This window comes from Trachurus japonicus, chromosome 3 (genome assembly GCF_045865225.1).
Source record: "Trachurus japonicus isolate A0001 chromosome 3, Traja_1.0".
In the NCBI taxonomy this organism is placed as follows: Eukaryota; Metazoa; Chordata; class Actinopteri; order Carangiformes; family Carangidae; genus Trachurus; species Trachurus japonicus.
Window position 1 is genome coordinate 15,858,360 of NC_140909.1, and position 21,872 is coordinate 15,880,231.

The 21,872-nt window shown below is 41.0% G+C and overlaps 1 protein-coding gene across 13 annotated transcripts in view; it reads right to left on the reverse strand.

Moving 5' to 3' along the window:
- esrrga (estrogen-related receptor gamma a) overlaps window positions 1-21,872 on the reverse strand; it is a 137,473-nt gene that overhangs the window by 58,056 nt on the left and 57,545 nt on the right. For 6 of the 13 annotated variants that reach the window (XM_085764112.1, XM_085764111.1, XM_085764109.1 and 3 more), the window contains one exon: window positions 3,297-3,455. In XM_085764112.1, coding sequence (XP_085620238.1) covers window positions 3,297-3,454 — 158 coding nt within the window. In that variant the 5' untranslated portion in view covers window position 3,455. Of the gene's footprint in view, window positions 1-3,296; window positions 3,456-14,253; window positions 14,664-21,872 lie in introns of those variants that run through there. The other 7 variants (XR_015034569.1, XM_085764107.1, XM_085764104.1 and 4 more) reach the window with 3 other exon arrangements.

Here is a 21,872-nt window from a genome sequence, read left to right on the forward strand (position 1 = left end):
AGTGTGTGTGTGTGTTCAAGCGCACCCTGACTGCCTGACATTAATCACATTCCCATGGTTTGATGGCCTAAATAAAAGAGGAATAATATTCTTGCTGTCCAATGAAAATTGCAGATCTCCAAAAACAAATCAGGAATTTCTGCAGAATTCAGAAAAGTTTGGGAGCAAGCAAATCAAAATGTTCATGTTTTTGATATCAGTTTTGCCAGTTATTAATTTTGGCCACAAGAACAGGAAAAAAGTCTCATTAACAATTGAAAGTAGACTTTAGAGTTAGATGTGTGTTTGTTTGTGTGTGTGTGTGTGTGTGTGTGTGTGTGTGTGTGTGTGTATGTGTTCATGTCAATCGTGTGACTAAATCCTATCATCACAGTTGGAGGTTGGATATCCTTAAGGGAGTGTTTGTGATCTCATGTGTGTCTATAAAAGTGCACTCCTTCTCTTTGTAGGTGAGAAAATGCAGGTGTGTGAGTGTTTGTGTGAGACTGTGAAATGAGGTAATTTAAGAATGAAGCTATTTATGTTTTTATTAATTATTCAGTTCCTAATTGTTTGTTTTTTCTTTTAAGACATTTCTTTTTAAGAATAGGTCCTTGTTAAAGCTGTCAAGTCATGATGACATGTCACAGAAGGAAAAGCACAGGTGTAGATATACAAATGAAGACAAAGCTGTGAAAAAGGCCCATTGTGAGCATTTTTTAAAAAAAATCACATAATCTTGTAGTGCAGTATTTCAGCAGAAGTCTAAGTAGGTGATACATTTTTAGGTCGTGAACTTCAGCAGGTATTGTTACAGTAATGTCATTATCTGCTGATGCGTGGCAGAGCTCGGCTTGTTGAATTCACAATTACAATAATTATTGTAGTTTGTTTGACTTGGTCCAAGACTTGGACCAATGTGAATGGAAATAATGTTCCCCAGTTTTGCAGGTTAGTGTGTATGTGTATGTCCATCTGTGTGCGCGAATGTAGTGTGACTTCAAGCCATGGCGTGACTCGCTAGCCCCTGGCAAACCTTTACACCTCTCATCACCAGACTTCAGTGTATGCCAACACACACACACACACACACACACACACACACACACACACACTGTGCTAGTAACACTCCTCTTGGTGATTGGCTGAGAGTCTGCGTGAGAATGGCTTGCCAGACCTCTAATTGGCTTGACCCAGACTAACCCTGAAATCCTATTGGACTAAGACTTCCCAGTCTACAGCACACACATGCACACACGCACACACGCACCTACACACACACACACACACACATACACAGATGCAAACACACTTGAAATTAAAGGGCTTTGCAAATACCCAACAATGAATCAATAGTTGTTCTAATAGGCTGTGCAACATAACAACAGCGATAACAACATCATTAACAATAGTAACATTTGCTAAGATAATCATGTCAACCACTAAGATCATGCAGCATAATGCTGTTTGGTCACAAAAAAAAGAGAAAGAGAGAATGAAAAGATGACCCTTAAAAAAGTAGATCTATTTATGAATAGATAAAGTTTTGGAAAACTTTTTTGCCACACTTATTTAATAACGTCAGTTCCAATCATTAGTTGTGCCTTGTCAGAACAAACTGGAAAAAATATAAACGCAGAGCAGTACTCAACTCATTACCATAAAATAGTACAATAAGCCTACATTATGCTAATTATATACAAAACACATACTTACAGTTTTGCAATCTGTGCATGTCTGTCTTATCCAGAAAAACTCAGAGATGAAAAGACATACAGAGAGCGTGGTAGAGAGAGGCCAGGAGAGATAAAGTGCGTCTGTTTCATGCGTCATACATTTGCTGTGTTTTAACATGACACAAGCAGCGTATTTACCGTTGAAGTTGTAAAAACGGACCAGAGCAGCCCTCAGTTTCACCTGCCTGCACCCACACCAGCTGAGAACTGGTTTGCACCGCACAGCTTCAGAGTGAAACTTCACTGTTGTTGAAGCTTTTGATGCTACGAGTTTTATTGCGCATGCAGATGGCATGGAGGATTACTGTTAATGGTCAAAGTGACTGTCCTCCCACTAAATATGATTTAAAGCCTCTGTGCTGCTGCTACACATTTGCACTACTTAAGTGTCCTTGAGCCAGAAGTTGAATCTTGGTCTCTTGTGATACTCTTTTATATAGTATAAAAACATTGTGAAATGAGGATAGTGCTATAGGTACAAAAACATAATAATATAGCAGTGGCCACTGTTTTTGCCTATTAAGAGGCAATAAATATAAGGCGGCGTCGTTTAGCTCAATGGGTTGAGCAGACGCCCCATATACAGAGGCTACAGTCCTCGCTGCAGCAGCCCTGGTTTGATTCCCCCAGCGGCCCTTTGGTGCATGTCATTACACCCTCGCTGTCTCCGACTGTCCTGTCAATAAATGTGTAAAAGCCCAAGAAACACTTTAAAAAAAAGAGGCGATAAATATTAAGCCCTGTCTTCTCACTTAGTTTCCCTTCTTTGCCGTGATTTTCTTTTTGATATTGCCACATGGAAAAATGTCAGTTGTTTCTCCAAATATGAACCTAACAGAGTGATAAACTTTAGTTTTAGACATCATGGACCTCTTTTTTATTATCAGAGATGATTGATTATAGCGTGTAATGGGGATTCTTAGTAGGCAGAATCTATAATGGATGAATTTTGAAAATGAAATCAAGCAAATTAACAACAACAAAACACAAGAACAGTCATACGGGAGAAAATACAGACAAGTGAGCCTGTTTTATTCATGCTATAGTTTTAAGGTCTGTGCTGTGCAGTAACGTTGCCTTTTGCACACCATGATATTGAAACAGAGCCGCTGAATTTAATTTAATTATTTATTTGAAAGCTGAGCTACGCCAAAAATATAAAACACTGAGTTTGAAAATTAAGCTTATACTATAGGAAAAGGACAAATATTATGATCTGAATTAGGACTGAAATGAATGAAAATCAAAGGATGTAAAGAAATGTTAAGACACACACACGCACACACACATGCTCCCGCACACACTATCCATCCCCTCACATTTGAATAGATCATGGAGGCAAGTTACCTCTCTCAGCACTATGCATCAAAGACACTGAACACGTAAAACACTGGCTTTTGATGCCTCAAAGTGCTTGTCTTTTCTCTCTCTTTCATCTGAGGTTTATAGAGGTCAAGTGAGTCTTTTGTGTAAAACTGAACTTAACAGATTCATAGGTTCTTTTTCTCTTACGTATTTTTGCTCTCCCTCTATTTCCCCCTGTTTCTGTGTGTCTGTGGTCCTCTTGTCATTTTGTCTTACCTGGGGTTGTAGAGGGCATGTGCGTCTCTCATGTGGTTGGCCTCCAGTGGATCGTAGCTCTGGTGCATCCTCCAGGCGCCAGCGCCGCATTTACCAAAGGTCGACTTGGAGTTATCTTCGCTGCTGCTGTTCACCAAAGGCCCCTTCGATAAGTTCATTCTGTAGGCAGGGGCAAAGCGAGACAGAGAGAGAAAGGGATGGCAGTGAAAATACAGCAAATGTAGCAGGAAAAGGTAGAGAAACAGTGGGTGAGAAAGAAAAGCTGACACATGCCTTTTCTAGTGATACAAGGGTGCTGGATTAACTATCAAGTAAAAACAAAATCAGTTTGAAAAAAGATGGAAAAAGACTTTTTGAATATAAATTGTTAAAAAAAAGGACATACAAATCATTGCTGCATTGATATTAAAATAGTGCAAATAATGAAAAAAATATAAATTAAACATTCATGTAGAAAATATATTATACATACACATTTGTCGGTGCCAGAATATACGGTAGTTCAAATGTGCATAGTAAACAGAAATACTAAACAAATGTCTCTAAAATATGTATTTAAGATCTCTCAATATTTGAAATATTCTAATTTTAATAAATAAGTGTAAACATAGAAATGTGAAAGAAGTGAAGACAAAACTCCCAGAAAAGCTCAAAACTAAACAATGACATAGAGAAAGTAAACTTGACGACAAATACTGTGAAAAAAAGAAATGATGTTATTGATGTGGTCAATGGACACATCTCATACACACATTCACACATTCATCATTCATGTGTTCACTAATTTCATGTGTGTGCATGCCCACAGTACAAATACACAAACACACAAAACAGTTACAATGTTACTGATGTAACTGCTCAATGCAGGAAGAACAAAGGTCTGTAGGTTTGCAGATAGTGAGGAGAAAAAAAAGTAAATTTGAAGTTCGAAGACGTGGAAAGACAAAGTGACAAGGAGCACCGCTGACAGACAGATACAGAGACAGCACCAGTGCATGAGACTTTTGCTCTAGAATGAGCTATCAAATCTATTAAATTTCGAACGTGTGCACGCGTGTGTGCGTTAGGTTGTTAATTGCTGCATCTAACGTTAGAGAAGTTTTACCAGTTTCATCCTTGGACAAGCTTTCACACCGGGCCGGGGAATATAAAAGTAAAAGCACTGGAGGAGGGACTGCTATCTGTCAATCAAAGCCAATGCTGTTGTCAGGGGAAGAGCTGTTGCTGGGGTGATAAGGTCACCACAGGCAAAGGAATCAAAATCATCCATTGCAAAAAACAAATTCATTACATGGAAGAATCCAGAAACGGGACTCATGGCTGACGTCAATGGAGGAGGGAATAAGGCAGCGTTGGTGATAAAAGTGAGTGGGTGTCCTACTTTAAAGAAAACTATCACGGGGAGAATGAAGCAGGACCAATGGGAAGAACTTAACTTAATGGCGACAGAATATAGAAAATACAGTCACCGATTCAGACTGTGGGGCAGATGTCAGAACACAACTGCTCATGAAGCGATCCTTCAATAATGTAAAATGCAAAAGCGATGCCTGCTGGCGGCGCTCAAGGCCTCCTATGCTTTGCATTGTGAGTATTTCTATTTGACACATGAGTTAAAGTAATTATTCCTATTTACTGTAAAATGGGCCTAAAAAGTGGGAAATCATTTGGTATTTACAATTTTTGAATTATTTTAGATGTTGAAACTTTGCTGAACCGTCTACAGTCATTCTTTTGTGTGTTGGAAAATGCTGATGAACCATTTCACATTTGATTTTATGTCATCGTCATTATCGCATTCCTGTGTGTGTGTGTGTGTTGTTGCAGAAACAGTGTTTTGGTAAATAGAGCATGATGTTGGTATGTGTCACAAACCAATAGACATGTGTTTAACACACAAACAACCACCACAGACATTTCTGTGTGTGTGTGTCATGATGTCCCACTGTGGGTTCCTGTTGAGGTGAGGGCCAGGTAGACAGACAGGTAGACAGACCAATCACTTGTCTGACAGCCATCCCTCCATCCACAGAGCTGGGTTGGCTCAGTGAGAGGTGGAGGGGCAGGGTGTGTACTATGTAGGTTTTAGTTCCACTCTGGTGAATAGGTGGAATCGATATCTCGCTGCTGCTGCTGCTGCTGCTGCTGCTGCTGCTGCTGCTGCTGCTGCTTCAGACACTTATTGGCTTTGGTTGCAGTGTCACAATGCTATATAGACAGGCAACACTTAATACTGCTTTTTTTATTGGGGAGTGTCCTGGTGTCACACTGGACTCAGGTACATCCATCCCTGTGCGCGTGATGCTCTTAGTTTGAATCCCTTACTGCACACAAGCTGAACTTGTTTATTTAGCTTTAGAAAGAAAGTTTGAATCATTTTATCCTTTCCCACATCCTGATGCTACTTCAATATTTTAGGATTTAGGATTTTTCAGAAATCACCCGGACTCTAAACCTGTTGGGGATTATGAAGTGAGATTCTGTTTTATTCTATTATACCTTATGGCGAGGTAATCAGATATTTTTTCATGTCTTTATTCATTCAATTTAGGCTAAAAGGCATCTTTAAATTATCAGACAATCATTTAAATCTGGCATTAACCGCAGATTGTTATTGTGCTCACCCCGTGAAAAAAGTACAAAATACGCACGGTGCAATACTAAACATGTACCAAATGAAAATAACAATTTGACAAATGAAACTTTTTCTTCACATAAATATGTTCAGATTATTTTAAGGAACCTTTCATTTTAACTATTCAAAACCATTAAAGCGCTAACACATAAAATAAATAGCGCAGGTCATAAATATTTATGTCTGCTTACAGAGTAAAAGGAGAGAATAAAGGAGAGGAGTATTAACCTATGTGATTCTACCTAACCTATTTCATGCTCCTGTCAGTACATGTAAGTAGCACCAGCACATACACAAACACAAACACACACACACACACACACACACACACACACACACACACACACACAGAAACCCGCATTGTGGAAGTGTGGCACTGTGTGTGTGTGTGTGTAAGAGTAGGGAGATCGTGGGTGTCTTTCTGATGCTCAGTGACTCGCTCATGTGTTGCTGGCCCATCTGTGAACATAATGACCATGACACAGTATGTGTGTGTGTGTATGTGTATGTGTGTGCGCTTGTGTGTGTGTGTGACATGGTGATGCGGTGATTGATGAGACAGTTGCCATTCTTGCTAATGCAAAACGCACCTATCCCTGAAGGGAGCAAATGCCACAAAACACGCGTGCATAACGCACACACACACACACACACACACACACACACACACACACACACACACACACACACACACACACACACACACACACACACACACACACACACACAGACACACTGCCCTACCTAATTACCCCTCTGGTCAGAGCAGTGTGATGTCTTCTCATCACATGAAGTCACATATGCAATAAATACCATAAACATACATAAACACACATAAATGTCCTAACAAAGAACAAATGTGTTTTCAGGATTATGGCTAAAAGAAAGAAGGAGATCAAGGAAACTAGTCCACCTCACCCTGTGCTTTAAGTAGAGCATAAATACACAACTTCTATCACGACAATGTGCAATAACACAAACCAGAAAAAGCCAAGAAAAATTAAAGGAAATCTATAATCCTTTAATTCTTCTCTTTTTCTTTCTTCTCAACGGTATACTGTCGTTCTTGGACTGTTTTTTAAATGTATTTATTTTTATCACTGGGTCCATAGAACATGCTGGGTTACGACTTTAAACTTGTTCTATTGTTTTCAAATGGAGTGTATGTGCTATGCTATGTGTGTGAGTACATTTCTCTGTGTGCATGTGCATCAGGGCAGGTGGGGTCCGACACAGCCCTGTGAGTGTCAGAGAGGATGTGGATGTGTGTGTGCGTTAGCATTAGCGACGGGAGCCGTTAGCGGGGCAGGCGGCAGATGGGCTGTCGGCCTTAATAGGGACTGAGCGGGTGCAGAAAGGTGACAGCTCCACGAGGGAGGGGTGTGTGGGGAGGGAGAGGAGGTGTGTGTGTGTGTGTTGGGGGGAAGGAGGGGGGGGGGTGAATAGTCAAGGAAGATAGGGATAAAGAGGAAACAAATTATCTGCGGAGGTGAAGAAATGTATGGATCAGCTGTGTAGGAATGCACCTTGTGGGGGCAAGAACTGTTTAATTTATGCAATACATTTGTCTGCATGTAAATATATTACAAACAAAATGTTTCCCCGTCATCTTATAAAGTGCCTTTTTTTCACTTTTTCAAACACGTTTTTATTTGTGTTGTTTATTTTGGAAAAAATCTGGTGCTGCCATACGAAAACACTGCTATTTCTGAAAATCTAAATTTTAAGTTAACTATTTTATTGAACGTGAATTCACATTATGATGACATGCAACTTAAGTCATCTGATTCCAAACCAGCACAGACACACAGTCAATACACACAAATAAACACAGCCGCAGTAACGAGGGCCCTAGCCACAAAGGTTTTTTTTTTCTTTTATGGTCACAGGCGGATACACTGTGTTGCACATGTGCACAAGAATGTGTGTGAACATGTGACCGATCACGATCACACACGTACAGTTCAGTGTCAAAGCCGAATTGGTCGGGCAAAGGTGCAGGAACGGCATTGAGCTTGTTCGTTCTGTCGAAACAAAAACCTCCAAAATGAGCTGCTTTGTGTCCTCGACAGACGAGTCGAAAAACAATTATTTTTCCTCAAAAAACACTGCGCAATGTAAAAGGTATAATAAACACATGTATTATACACAGACGGGCACTCTTATACAGTTTTCATATTGAGAGACTTAGTTCTGTTTCTCTTTGTAAAACTCATGAGAGCGAGAAAGGACATTAAAATCAAAACACGAGCATTAACCAGCATATTTGTTTACTAAAGTATATTTTATTCTGAAATTTTGACTCTCTTTCTCTGTTATGGTGCTGAAATGTAAAAAATCTATTCAAGTTTGGGGGCTAACCAGTGGCGAAGACGTTTAAAAACAAAAATCCTTTTTTTGTTCAGCTGTGTAACTGTGTGAGTTTTGATGTGTCGCTGAAGCCCACTTCTTCGGTTCACAAAAGATGTGCTCTTGTTAACTGTTTGACTGGACAGTAATGTGTGATGGCAGAGTTTTTTTTTTTCGTACGCTGAGCTGCATTTGATAAAGTTGGTAAATTACGCCAAATGAGATGTTAAGTGCACGGATGAGAAAACATGAAGGGGAGAAGGGAAAGAAAGGCAGACTATAACAAAACGAAAAAGTGGGGTGGGGTGGTGGGCTGGGCTGTCATTCTCTCCCCATCAGGCACACACATGAAGCATGATGGGAGGATGAGAGGAGGAATATTTCACTGTCAGTCTGAAGGCGGCATGGTCATTCATTTCTTTCTCTCGCTCTGTATCCATCTCTTTTCCCTTCTACTGTATCATTCCTTTTTTTTGTCTTTTTGAACCAACCCCCCCCCCCCCCCAACACACACACACACACACACACAGTGACAATTTAATCATACCATGGGCTTGGGCATGTAGAGGGAGAGAACTACTCAACCAGCCAATCTATAGGTCGCTCCCCACGGATACAGAGAAAGGAAGAGCACAGCACAGGGGAAGTGCAGGAGACAAGACAAGATGTTTGAACCTGCATCATTCTGGTGATCCTCTTTAAGTCATGGATACACTCTTCCACCACCAACACACTCACACACACATGGCACCTCTCCATCTAAAGCTTTTTTATTGTGGCCCAGTCTCTGCTGTCTCCTCCCATTAGGAGTAAGAGGCTCCATTAGAAGCCTTGAGCATGACACGATGGGCGCATACTCTCACACACACACGCACGCACACATTCACACACGTTGATCTCCTGATCTAACCTGCAGCTCAATAGTTTATCCAAAGATTGAATGAAAACATGTTTAAGTGACTTGTTTACTATGTAAATAGTAAGAAACACAGCAGTGACAACACAAATTCTGCAGTTAGATATAAATTAAAAACAAAAGTCAATATTCCCTAAAACCATACAGATCAGTATAAAGAAAATGTTCATATAAGTCGGAGAATACCATTTAGGAATCTGCATAGAAGCTCGCCTTTTTATTCTACATCTCCACACCGCTGAAAAAACGAGGAGGTACTTAAAAAGGTACCGTAAGGTAGGAGACAGAGAGCGAGACAGAAAAGTCCGGATGGAGCAGTAAAAAGAGTAATTCTTAGTCAGCCCAGAAATGATTTGATAGATTGGGATGACAGTAATAATAAATGAAGGCATATTTTGATGTATGGATGATGGAGATGTATGGATGATGAACAGAGGGATTGAGCAGATGAGAGTGTGTGGGGGTGGGTGGAGTGGGGTGGGGGTAAGGGGATGGGAAGAGATGAGCGGCGTTCCCTCTCACAATATTTCACTTTCTCTCTCCACATTTAGCTTCACCAGCGGTGTGGTGTAAATGGCTAATTGCAGTGAGTGTGTGTGGGTGTCACAGCTGGTCTAGTCTCTCTTACTGCTCTTTCAACACATAAAGGCCATCGCTGACCCATGACATACTCTCTCTCTCTCCCTCACACACACACACACACACACACACTGATGGACTGAGCATAAATCACAGAAATTCACATCATCAAGGTGCATCCCATTTTGCTCTGTCATTTGTGTGTGTGTGTGCATTTGAGGGTGCAATAGTGTGTGTTTAATATCTGCAAGTGTGTGTGTGCAAGTCTAGGTGTGAATGTGTGAATGTGTAATTGTGCATTTTTTTTACTTTTTAAGCTGGAAATACTTGGAAAATGCACGCTGGTTCACTGCCGTACGTGTGTGAGAGGGTGTGTGTGTTTCTGTGTGTGTGTGTGTGTGTGTGTGTGTGTGTGTGCATGGACGTGTGCGTTCATGCGTATGTATGTGTCCAGCGGACCCCTAAGTGCTGGTGTCAGACAAAAGCAACCCCCTCCCCTCCCACCTCTTGCTCTGTCTGTCTCTCTCATTGCATCCCTCACTCTTTAGGGGACTAAATTACCAGAGGAATGCCCGGACCCTTCACATGAGAGAGAGGCGTTCGTATGCATGAGCGGAGTGTGTGTGTGTGTGTGTGTGTCTCTCTCTCCATGTGTGTTTGTACCTCAACAATGCAAAAACTGACAGACAACCAATGCCGTAGGGGGACAGACGGACAGGCAAACACACACGCACGCACACATACACACAAACACAAAAAGAAGAACCACACTTCCTTGTGCAGACCATCAATGGGTCACGCAGGCACACGCAGGCACACACACACACACACAAGATATGAGCAGGCACGAACCCATGCGTGACACCAAACAGATGCAAATGCATAGACACACACTCACGGACACACACACACACACGCACAGCCAACAAATCAGTGTGGCACATATTGACATGCTTTGACAGATGAATTAAGTAAATGATTTTATAAGGAGATTAAAAGGATTTTAATTTACGCAATCTCTTTGCCCACCCCCCCCCCCCCCTTCCCTCCCTCCAGTCAGCTTTACCTCTCTCTCTCTCTCTCTCTCTCCCTCTCCCGCTTTCTCTCTCCCTCATGGCCTGAGAAAAAACGAGCGACTGAATAAAAGTAAAAGGCCAAAATAAATTTAAAAATTTGCTCATCTTAATTATTGCAGTATTTTCTTTTCATTCTCCTCCACACAAGGGATGCTGATGGTGAACTTTACTTTACCAAAGGGATTTTATCATTATCTTTCTAAAGCAACTTATTTCAACACTGTATTATTTAGGTTTATTTGTCTTTTAGGTAAATAAATTTAGTAAAAGTCTCAGGACACATTGGTATGTTATATATTGATATTTGAACTGACCTTTGATTTAAAAAACAAACAAACTTTATCTAATTCATCTTAATCAGATGAAACAAGGAAAAATCATGAAGAAATAAATCATTATGAAATCTTCAAGGTCAAGATGTTGCTCCGAAATGAACTGAAACAATGCGATTTTCCTGCCCATAAAAAGATGGAGACTTGAAGACTTGCAGGGTGAAAACTGAGCGCTGCTTTTTGTACCTAATTAATCATGAAATCTGCTCAAGTAGAAATATTACTACAATTAAAGGGTTTTCTAGTTTTCTGATGTGTTTGCATTTGGTGTGATCAATTTTATATTTTCTCTGGCATGATTTCAAACATGCACCAAACTGTGCAGAAATTTAGAATTAACTTAAAATCACAGCACAATTATTCAAAATGCCATCTAATTAATCAAATAAAATAACTAAAATAATTATCATTATCTCGGAAACAAAAAATCAAAAATCCAGATTGAAAATAATTCAGACTGAAACCGCCTCTACTGCCTTATGTCTCTCTTCATCCCTCACACTGCAAACCTCTGCCTGAATGATGTGCACGGCCGCTGTGCGAGTCTCATCACCCGTCTCCCTCACACCCACTGACAAAAACCACCAAATTCACTAAAGTCAGGAAATATATCTTAATGATATGCAAATGGTATGTATATGGTGACATGAGGGGAATGCAATTATGTTAACAGCTTAAGCGGTACTTGTTGTTGTTATTATTATTATCGGTATGATCATCATTATCCCTAATATTTTAATTAGTGTAGGAAAGCAGTGCCTGAGAGCAAAGGAGGGGAAGCCTGAGCAAAGAAAAGGGAACGGCGGATGGATGGATCGATGGATGAACGAATGGACAGATGAAGGTCTGAACAGGGAGTTGGGTAGAAGAATGGACCAGAGGTTTCTTTTTATCTCTCTCTTTTTTAAAAAAGAAATGTGTGAGCAGTTCCAGTTTACATACACTCAATGACTGTGTGGCATGCAAGTGTGCTTTTCGGTCAGAATCCTGTGATATGTCTAAACAGCTCTCACGCTTCTTCGCCCAGAATTGACCAAACCCTGGTCAGAGGTGGTCAATGAATTTGTCTCAACAACTTCTCAACTGTTTTTTGTTCTTAAAACACATCACTCTGCTTTGCTGTTGAATGACAAACACACAGAGAGAGTGTTGAGATCCAGTGTACAGGGTTGAGTCCTCACACTCGCAAATGCACAGAACTCAAGACTCTGCTGTGGACACTCAGTCGCTGGAAAAGGAAACCGGTGTGCTCAATGTAAAAGATCAAAACCTTAAACTCGGCAAAAAAACGGCTTAACTCGCTAAAAGCCTCACATTGATGTTCAAATGATCATTAAAAAACCTTTCATGTGTTTTTAATCATTTATGTTTGAAGAAACAAATACATGCAAAAGGGGTCACTCTTGAAACATTTGCAAATTTGCAGTTATTTGTTGCACATTTTATCCTTCATGAATAAAATAAAGACTTAAGACTCAAGTTCATTAGTTAAGAAGTGGTATTACTGTATTTCCTTTTTTCTTAAATTTGCCCCTCTCTTTTCCACATGCTGTGTGGGTGAGAGGGTCTCTGCATGAAAAGACACACAGACACATAAAAAGGTGAGAGAGCCTCAAAGCACACAAAAAATGTCATCTTTCATTAAAAATGTGAAGAATGCCATGCTGTGGAAACACATCAGTATATCATCCTGCACTGGCCTCTGCTTTGACATTGTCCTTTCAGTTCTCCAGCTCCGACTTTTTTGCCGTCAAGACACTTCAGCTGTGGCTGTGATTCGGAGGAATGCATTTTAATTTATTTACTGTAAAGCTGTGGCCACTTCCAAAAAAATTAACCTGCTCGTATAATTTTATTTCTTTACATGTTGACTTTGAAAATGTTGGCATTTATAAGGGCAATACAAATTTTACAGTGTCAGAGAGAATTCACAGCTGCATGCAGAGAGGGTGCAGTCACTCACTGAGTTACACTCATCTCCTCAGATAAATCCATCTTCTACATTGTAATGTTAAAAAGGGCAGACTGTGTGTATATTAATATAGACTTCAACAGTGACTTTATTCAAGCCCATTTTGTATTTCCAGAAAGCACACCTTACACACACAGTAACTTACACACACTGCTGTCCACTCTACCAATCAGTTCATCTGCATTTTGAACAGCATCTTTAACATTCACTTAAAAGAGCAAAGCCTTGGCAAAAGGAGCAGCTCAGCGGCAATCACTTGTTTGTGTGTGTGTGTGTGTGTGTGTGTGTAACTGTCTCTAATTCCTGTGCGGGGCCACACGCTGAGTTGCCCGTCTGAAATTCTACCTCCTCTGGCATTTAAGAGCGCAGCTCTCCCCCTGTCCTCCTCCCTCCTCTCTTATGGGCCCTTCTCTCCACGTTATTCCTGTAACCTCAATGCCCTATTACTTCGCCCATTCTCTGCTTGGACAAACACACATTTAAAACATACATGCATGAGCATTAACACATGCACGGGCATAGAACACACACACACACACACACACACACACACACACACACACACACACACACACACACACACACACACACACACACACACCATCACTGAGTTGATGTTTTGTTGTGAGAACAGTTTGATGCAAAGTAAAAAATCAAAGTAAAACAGAGAAAGTGAAGGAGAAACTGTCTCTGTTATCAACATGTAGCCTGTGTGTGTATGTGTGTGTTTGTGTCTGTGTGCGTGTGTATGCGCGTGCGTGTTTGTGTGTGTGTGTGTGTGTGCAGGTGTGTTTGTGGGCAGCCTATGTCTTGCAGGTGGAGGGACAGAAATCCCGCTCCTCTGCCCACTGAGTAAGAGCTTCTGTCCGGATACTGCAGCCACACAAACACACGCGCGCGCGCACACACACACGCACGCACACAATGAACGCGTGCTACCTGACAGCAGAAACAACCTTGACGTGGTGCCGGCCACATCCGCTGCATACCAGCACACACATACACGCACGCGCGCGCGCGCACAAACACACACTGAAGACAATGAAAATGACAAGTTGAGTGATGGATTTAAGGATAAGATTAAAAGGTAAAATTTACCTACTCTTGTTCAGAGTGCATTAAAAAACACTCGGATAACGGGTGTCCTACCAAATCCATCGGCGATACCAGGTCATTGTCATGTCAACCTCCTCCAAGAAAAAAAGAAGAAGAAAAAAAGAAGAAAATTTTGAAAAATCAAAGTTTTTATAGTATCTCTCCTCTCTCTCCTCTTCTTCTTCTGGTCTTCCTCTCTCTCGGTCCTTCCTTCCGCTTGGAGGGAGCAATACAATTACCAGGCGCTGCGCTGCCTGCACTGATCGGCACTGCTTGTGTGTGTGGATGTGAGGGAGCGTGTGTGTGTGTGTGTGTGTGGGAGCGCGCGTGTCTATGTGAGAGCCAGGGAGAGGGGGCTACAGACACACAAACAGCCAGCCAGCCGGGCAGTTGGGACGGAAAGCTGTGCTGCTGTCCTAATCAACGACTTAAAGCCCCGATAGCAGCTCATGAATATTAAGCTATGTTTTGCATATGCAGTCCCTCAGGCCCGGGTCCTGCTGTGATTGGTGGACGCGCGGCCAATGGCGGCGCGGAGGGGCGGGGTAAGGGGTGGAGACAGGGAGGGAGCGAGAGAGAGAGGGAGAGGAGCAGGTGGAGAGGGAGGGATCAGACAAAGAGCGATAGAAGGGAAGAGAGAGGGAGGAAGGAAAGAAGGGAACGGAGAAAGAGACAGGTGAGGGAAAGATTAAAAGACAACCTTTTTTCTTTCTTTCTTTCTTTCTCTAGGATTTTTCAGCTTGTCTCTCAAACCAAGTCACTGTTGTTAGGTTTCTATTGCACACACTCACTCTCCCAACAAACCCAAAAACAAAACTATAAAAAAAAAAAAAAATGAAAAAAAAAAAATAATAAATAATAAAAGCCCACTGGGAAAAAGTATTCCAGTTTAACAACATCCTTTTTCCCCCCAGATAAAATCCTTTACAGCAGGAATTTGAGTTGCTCCATGTTTGCCTGGTAGAAAATAATGGATTCATTCAGCTCAGCGCCAAACACAAAATTGACCTAATCAAATCCAGGATCAAAGGAAAAAGTGTAAGCTTGACCCTATAAACCCAAAGCCTAAATAATATGTCACACCGCAAACACACACACACACACACATACACACACGTACACACACACCCACACACACGGAGGCACAGCAGAGCCCATCACAGCTCAGCAGTAAAATAAGGGATTATGGCAATTCCAGGGCCCTTGTCCTTTGTTGTGGAATGATTTGGGAATGATTGGGACAAGGTTTTCCCTGCTGCTTGCTGTTTTGTGGAGCTCCCTGCCATCTCGGCACCAGCAGGCTGCGTATTCCCAATATTGCCAATATTTGTAACACCTTGGAATGTGTGTATTGTCAGAGCAAGAGGGATTCTCCAGCAGCAGCATCAGCTCAGCCTGCTGCTCAGTCTCAGAGAGAGGAGGCTGCGGAGGACAGAGGATGTGAGGAGAGAGGGAAGACAGTGGAGGGTCCTTTCTCTAAAAAAAGAAAATGGGAAACCTGCAGAGACTCTGAACTGCTCCGCCACAATAAGGCTCACACTCTTTCTTTCTTTCTTTCTTTCTTTCTTTCTTTCTGCTCTGACTTTTCCAACACTCTGACATCCCTCTACACAGGATGGAGGGGGGAGAGAGAGGGAGAAATGTGGAAGAGTGGAAGAGAGGGAGATAGAGAGAAAGAAGATCGAGGGGGGTTTGGGGAAGGGAGGGATGCAAAGATGAAAGAGAGTGGTTGTGATTAGCAGCTTTGGAAGCGAACAGATAATAAAACATTTCCTGAAACCAATCTCTGCTTTGATGTGCGTGTGTGTGTGTGTGTGTGTGTGTGCAACAGTAACACAACCTCTTTTTCTCTTTCTGTTTTTCACACACATCCACAAACATGGTTAAACACACAGTCAGATGCACTCGGTGGCGGACAGTCCACACATTTATTACTTTAACTTAAGTAACAACAAATGAATCGGCCCGTGATTCTCACTACAGGATGAGCACATGTGCTGATAAACAATCAGTGGAGAACTCAGGAGGTCCTGTTCACCAAACCATACAGTGAGTCAGAAAAACTACAGCACTGAAACACACTGAAAATCTAGATCAATGTGCCTACAACACATTGCATGTTAAAGTTCTTGTCTGATATTAAACCAATTATGATTGTAACAGAAATAGGAAAAGAGAGAGACATGAAACAACACAAATGCTACAGAGTGAACACAAACCCGCAAGAAGAATAACATATAACAGTTTCTAAATTTCCAGACAACTCAGAAAACAGAGAAATTAGTTTAAATGACATTTGCAAGAACACACACATACACATACACACACTGACAGATGTTGGTTGCACATAAGTGCATTTGCCGTTTGCACAGAGGGACATGTATTCAAAAATGTGTATACACAGATGCTATGAGGTTCATGTACACAAGCATGCACACACATACACATACACACACTCACAGAAACACACACACACACACAGTTATGATGTATCCAGGGGCTTATAAGCATCGACAAAGATGAGTGTGAATCAATGCTGCCGTCACTACTGGGCAAACAAATCCTTTACCAAAACCTCTGTCTCTAACATGCAGACACACACACACACACACCCCTGCTCTTTCTGCATCTGTGGAGAACACTTACGATGCAGGAACAAAGATTTATGTATTGAAAAATATGAAATCTGTTTGTGGAAAATTAATTTCACACATTTAAGCATGCATTTAACCTCCACATCCTCTTCTCTGCCTTACTTTCATAGAGCATTAATTCCTTTAAATACATACTATTAAACAATGTTATTAATTTATGTGAACTAAAAATATAAATAATTACAATGCCATATAAGGAATAAAATGTTAAAGGTATTTCCAGACTTTGTGAGTGAACTACAAAAAGAGACACAAAAGTTGTAATTCTGCTTTAAAACAAAAATTTCATTGTCTACGGTGAACTATTTGTTTATGGAGACAATACTTTGTGTCAGTTTACTTTGGAAAATATTCAGTGGCACTTTTCTTAGCTGAGTTTCACATTCTGAAATTCATGCATTTATGCTGTTTGTGTTAGGAAGTGATTTTTTGGACACTGACAGTCAGTTTTAGTACAAGCAGCTCTGTGTTTGATACAAAAACATAAAAGGCATAAGACTGAAATCGAGGGATCAGGTTTCACTGTGTGTATGTGCCGTTGATGCTCTAAAAAGCTTTTGTCTATTATGTAAATATGGAAGAACTGTGCTGAAATACTAAATCCCTCTACCACACGCACACACATAACACACACAAAACTATAGACAGAGCTGTGTTTAAAAGTTGCCATGTTCCTGAAGCTTCTCAGTCTCCTGCTTTAAACCTACAGATGCTGTCACAAAATTTCAGTGTGATTAGTTGCACGTAAAAAACAAGCGGAACTCCTCCCTGTCTGACCCCCACAGCTACCACCCCACCCTCAACTATTGATTGGTTCCTGGTCAGTGTGTATGTTGACAGTGACCCCTTTAGGCCACTTTTTTCTCACAGTGGACAAACTCAGTTGCTGCGCATAATTCTTTATTGCAAAGGTATGATCGTGAAAACCAGGGAAATACTTGGTGTGTTCAAAATGTGTGAAAAATCCCACTTAAAATCAAAAACAACAGCCTAATTAATAACTGTATTAATGGATCAAAGGGCTTGTTTGCTTCACCTCTGCAGTCCAGGTACTATGTGAAAGCTAATGCACTGTACTGTACTGTACCCTGCTGATCTCTCACTTGTCTTCTGTCTGTGGTTGTGTGTGTGTGTGTGTGTGTGTGTGTGTGTGTGTTTCGACCCTGTGGCGGCAGCCTGTTGACATCTGTAGAAGAATTATTCGTTGCAACTCTCACTGACATCAATCACATCACTCAATAGGCCACAGCAAGTTCATTCAGAGCAGGGTGTGTGTACGTACCCACGTGTGTGTGTGTGTGTGTGTGTGTGTGTCTGTGTCTGTGTCTGTGTCTGTGTCGGTCTAAACAGTCTTTAACAAATTCAAGAGATGGTCACTTAAGCAGATGACCTCAGGCCACTCATCGACATGTGAACCAGTTACACACAAAGCACTAGACTCAGGCCACAACTGCAAACAAAGCTCCTGTATCAATTAACAAAAATATGACTTAAATGTTGATAAGTGAATATCAGTTGTTGTTTTTTTTGTTTGTTTATTAGACATTCTTCGATAATAAGGTTGGACTGAATTATTTATCCACAATAATTGTTACTCAGATGAAATGCCATCTAAGTAGTTTTTATGAAACAGCTGGGTGTTCTGAGTCGACTTTACTCTAAGGTGTACAGTGACTGTAACGCTAACACTGAAGTGCAGCTCACATTAAAATGTCAAAATAATTAGTTAAACCAACTTTATCAAAGTCAGTGTATGAATTAAATTATACTTGATTAAACTGAGCAGAGTTCAAGAGAATCAAGTGGCAAGAAGTCAATTGTTAACAGTTTTATCAACTCTTGTATTGCATCAAATTTTCAATAATTAAGTATTATTAACAAAATCTGAAATTAAGACATAAAATGTAATCAAAAATCTCATATCAAATAATTAACATTCAGTCACTGATGTTTGAGGAAAAATACTTTGTATCATTAACTTGCTGTAATACATAAAGTAAATTTCAACATGAGTGAAACATTGAAAACCAAATCAGAGGTGAACAGTTCCTGAGACATTAGAGGAAAAATACCTGAGAACAACAGAAACATTTTTGAAAAATGACCACAGCACTGAACAGCACTGGTAGAGAGAGCTGACAGCACAGGAGAGACGGAGAGATTGTAGTTCACCACAAGCCAACAGAGGGCGCTATGGACTCTGGTCAGTTTACAGCCAACAGCAGCACAGAGACTAGTTGCGAGTGTTACTGTGAATGTGAGTGTACTGTGTGCTTAATGCATATAAAGCATCATACATTTGAAAATAATAATTTCAATAATAAAAACTCATCCCCAATTGAATTAAAAAACCTGAAATCCTCACACACAAACACACTTGACAGCCAGCCGGGCCGGGAGAGATGAAGCTAAGTTATCTGATAGCTCTGTCAGCAGGTACAGTAGAACACAGTGTGGAAATGGCCAATTTGACCACAAACCCCCTGCCTGCTCCTCCAACCAGCTACCAGCAGCCAGAGAGAGGAACAGAGAAAAGACAGGGAGGGTGAGAGGGAGAGGTAAAGAGTAAAACTGAGAGAGAGAGAGAGAGAGAGAGAGAGAGAGAGAGAGAGAGAGAGAGAGAGAGAGAGAGAGAGAGAGAGAGAGAGAGAGAGAGAGAGCAGGACATAGCGTGAAGCTCAAAGCAGGAAGGAAAAAGTGAGCTGGAGACCTAAAAAGACACCTCTGTCATCAAAGAGACCAATTGGTGTAATGGCAGCGAGGCGATCTGCAGTAACAAGGTGTTATTAGATAAACACTACACTTAAACTGCAGTTCATTTCAGGCTGTGTGTGAGAGACTGAGTGTGTTGATTCATATTTGTGAGTGTGTTGCTTTTTTAGGACTATAATTTTAAAGGGCATAATACAAGAAAGTTAAATAATTGAATCACTGTGTAGAATCCAAATATAAAAACACAGTGATGTCATATAAATGTACTTTTATAAACAGATTTTCTCAGTTATTATAACTTAAACAAATGTGTATGAATGTCATGAATTTCGGATGAACTCTTATCTTGTCTCTTACAGCTACCAAAAAACATAATTGTGACTGTTAACCAAGTCCAAAATCCAAATCTAAAGGATAACCAAAGAAGTAAAACTAAAAATGTTCAGACTTAAAGAGGTTCCTCAGCTCCACCTTCACTGTGAGAACATTTGGTTCTCACACACATCAGAAGTCATGCACATACACGAGGTACTGACTGTACCGTACTGTATAACGCTCACATACACATATCCAGCTTACATATGCATATACTCGGTCAACACACACTCACACACACCAGATGAATTAAGGAGGTTTCAGTATTTCATCTTCCACAAACAATCCCATGGCTTTGACTCACTCAGAGGCTTTGGGTTGTTTGTAGAAAACATACTTCGATGGTAAATGAGCAGATGCACAGGTGGAAACATTCAGTTTGGTCAAATAATCAACATTTTTCAGACCATAACAAAAAACACCCACATGCAGTTTTATCCAGTGCTGGAAAAATCAATAATTGTTGGATAAATCAAAGATGATTACCTGTCACACTGGATAACCTTTTGAGATGTCATGTCTTTGGTTCCACAGCCTTAATTCTGTGTATGTGTGTGTGTGTGTGTGTGTCCAACCAGGCTCCTCCAGGGAGGGAAGGGGTAGCGATGGTGGTCAAGGCCAAGGAGAGAGCACCAGCTGCTGGGAAAAGCTGCTGGGTTTAGGGGGCTTTCTGGAGCCTGTCACCAAAACTCTGTCTGGGTAACCTTTGGAGGAGGGTACGTGGATGTTACACACACACACACACACACACACACACACACACACACACACACACACACACACACACACACACACACACACACACACACACACACACACACACTACAGTCCAAACCAGATTAGTGTGAAGGTGTGTGTACAGTTTCGCGGGAGATGAACAAACGTTTAAAAATATATTTTAACATTTAACAGACAACAGACCTGTCCACTCACAAGTGTCACATGTTCACTCAGATACACATGCTCTTAATCTTAGTGGATGTATGATGTGTTTTCTTTAGAACAGAGAGACATGTGACAGTTCTGTTATTCCATACAAAGGTCAGGCTGGATTCACAGCTAAGACAGAGGTGCATGTGTGTGTGTGTGTGTGTGTGTGTGTGTGTTTAACAGGCAGATACAGAGTGAGGGGGAGAAAGAAAGAGAGAGGGGATGTGTATAATTAGGTGACAAAAAGAGGGTGAGAAAGAGAGTCATATGGAGAAGGTGACCTTAACGTTTATAAAAAGGGATCATTAGCCTCCTTTAAACTTTCACATACTCTCACTCTTTGCCTGTTACATATAAATGTATTTAGACTAGACTTACATTCATACACCATACGCATCCTTTCTAAAAAAAAAAGTCCATAGGTAAATGTGATTTCTATTTCATTTCAGATAACCATTTTTTTCATTTATAGCAGTGCAACATGCAGCAAGCTCAATGGATCTCATCTCAAAGAGGATCAAAGATTTTGTTCACATAAAAATACAGACACTCTCTCACACGCACACCAGGTCAGTGGCGGTTGCCATCCTGTCAGTGGTCAGACTGAAGGTTGGCTGGACCGCACCTCATCAAAGACTGAAAGGCGGGACCTCATCAAGCGGGGACAGGCAAAAGGGGCAGGCTTTGGGCTGGACTGAGGTGTGACCTCATCAAACGTGGACAGACAGGGCAGGCATGATAGATGTCAACACTGAAAATGTGTGTTAGTGTGTCTTTGTGTGGGTGTGTGCGTGCATCATTTCCATTCAGTCAATGTCCTCAGTTCTTGCCAAATACAGCACAGAGAAACATACGTGTGTGTGTATCCTCCCACCTCCTATTCATCCATACATTCATTCAATGTATCCGTCCATTGTTTTTGGAGCACATCTTCAACTGTAAAAAAACAAC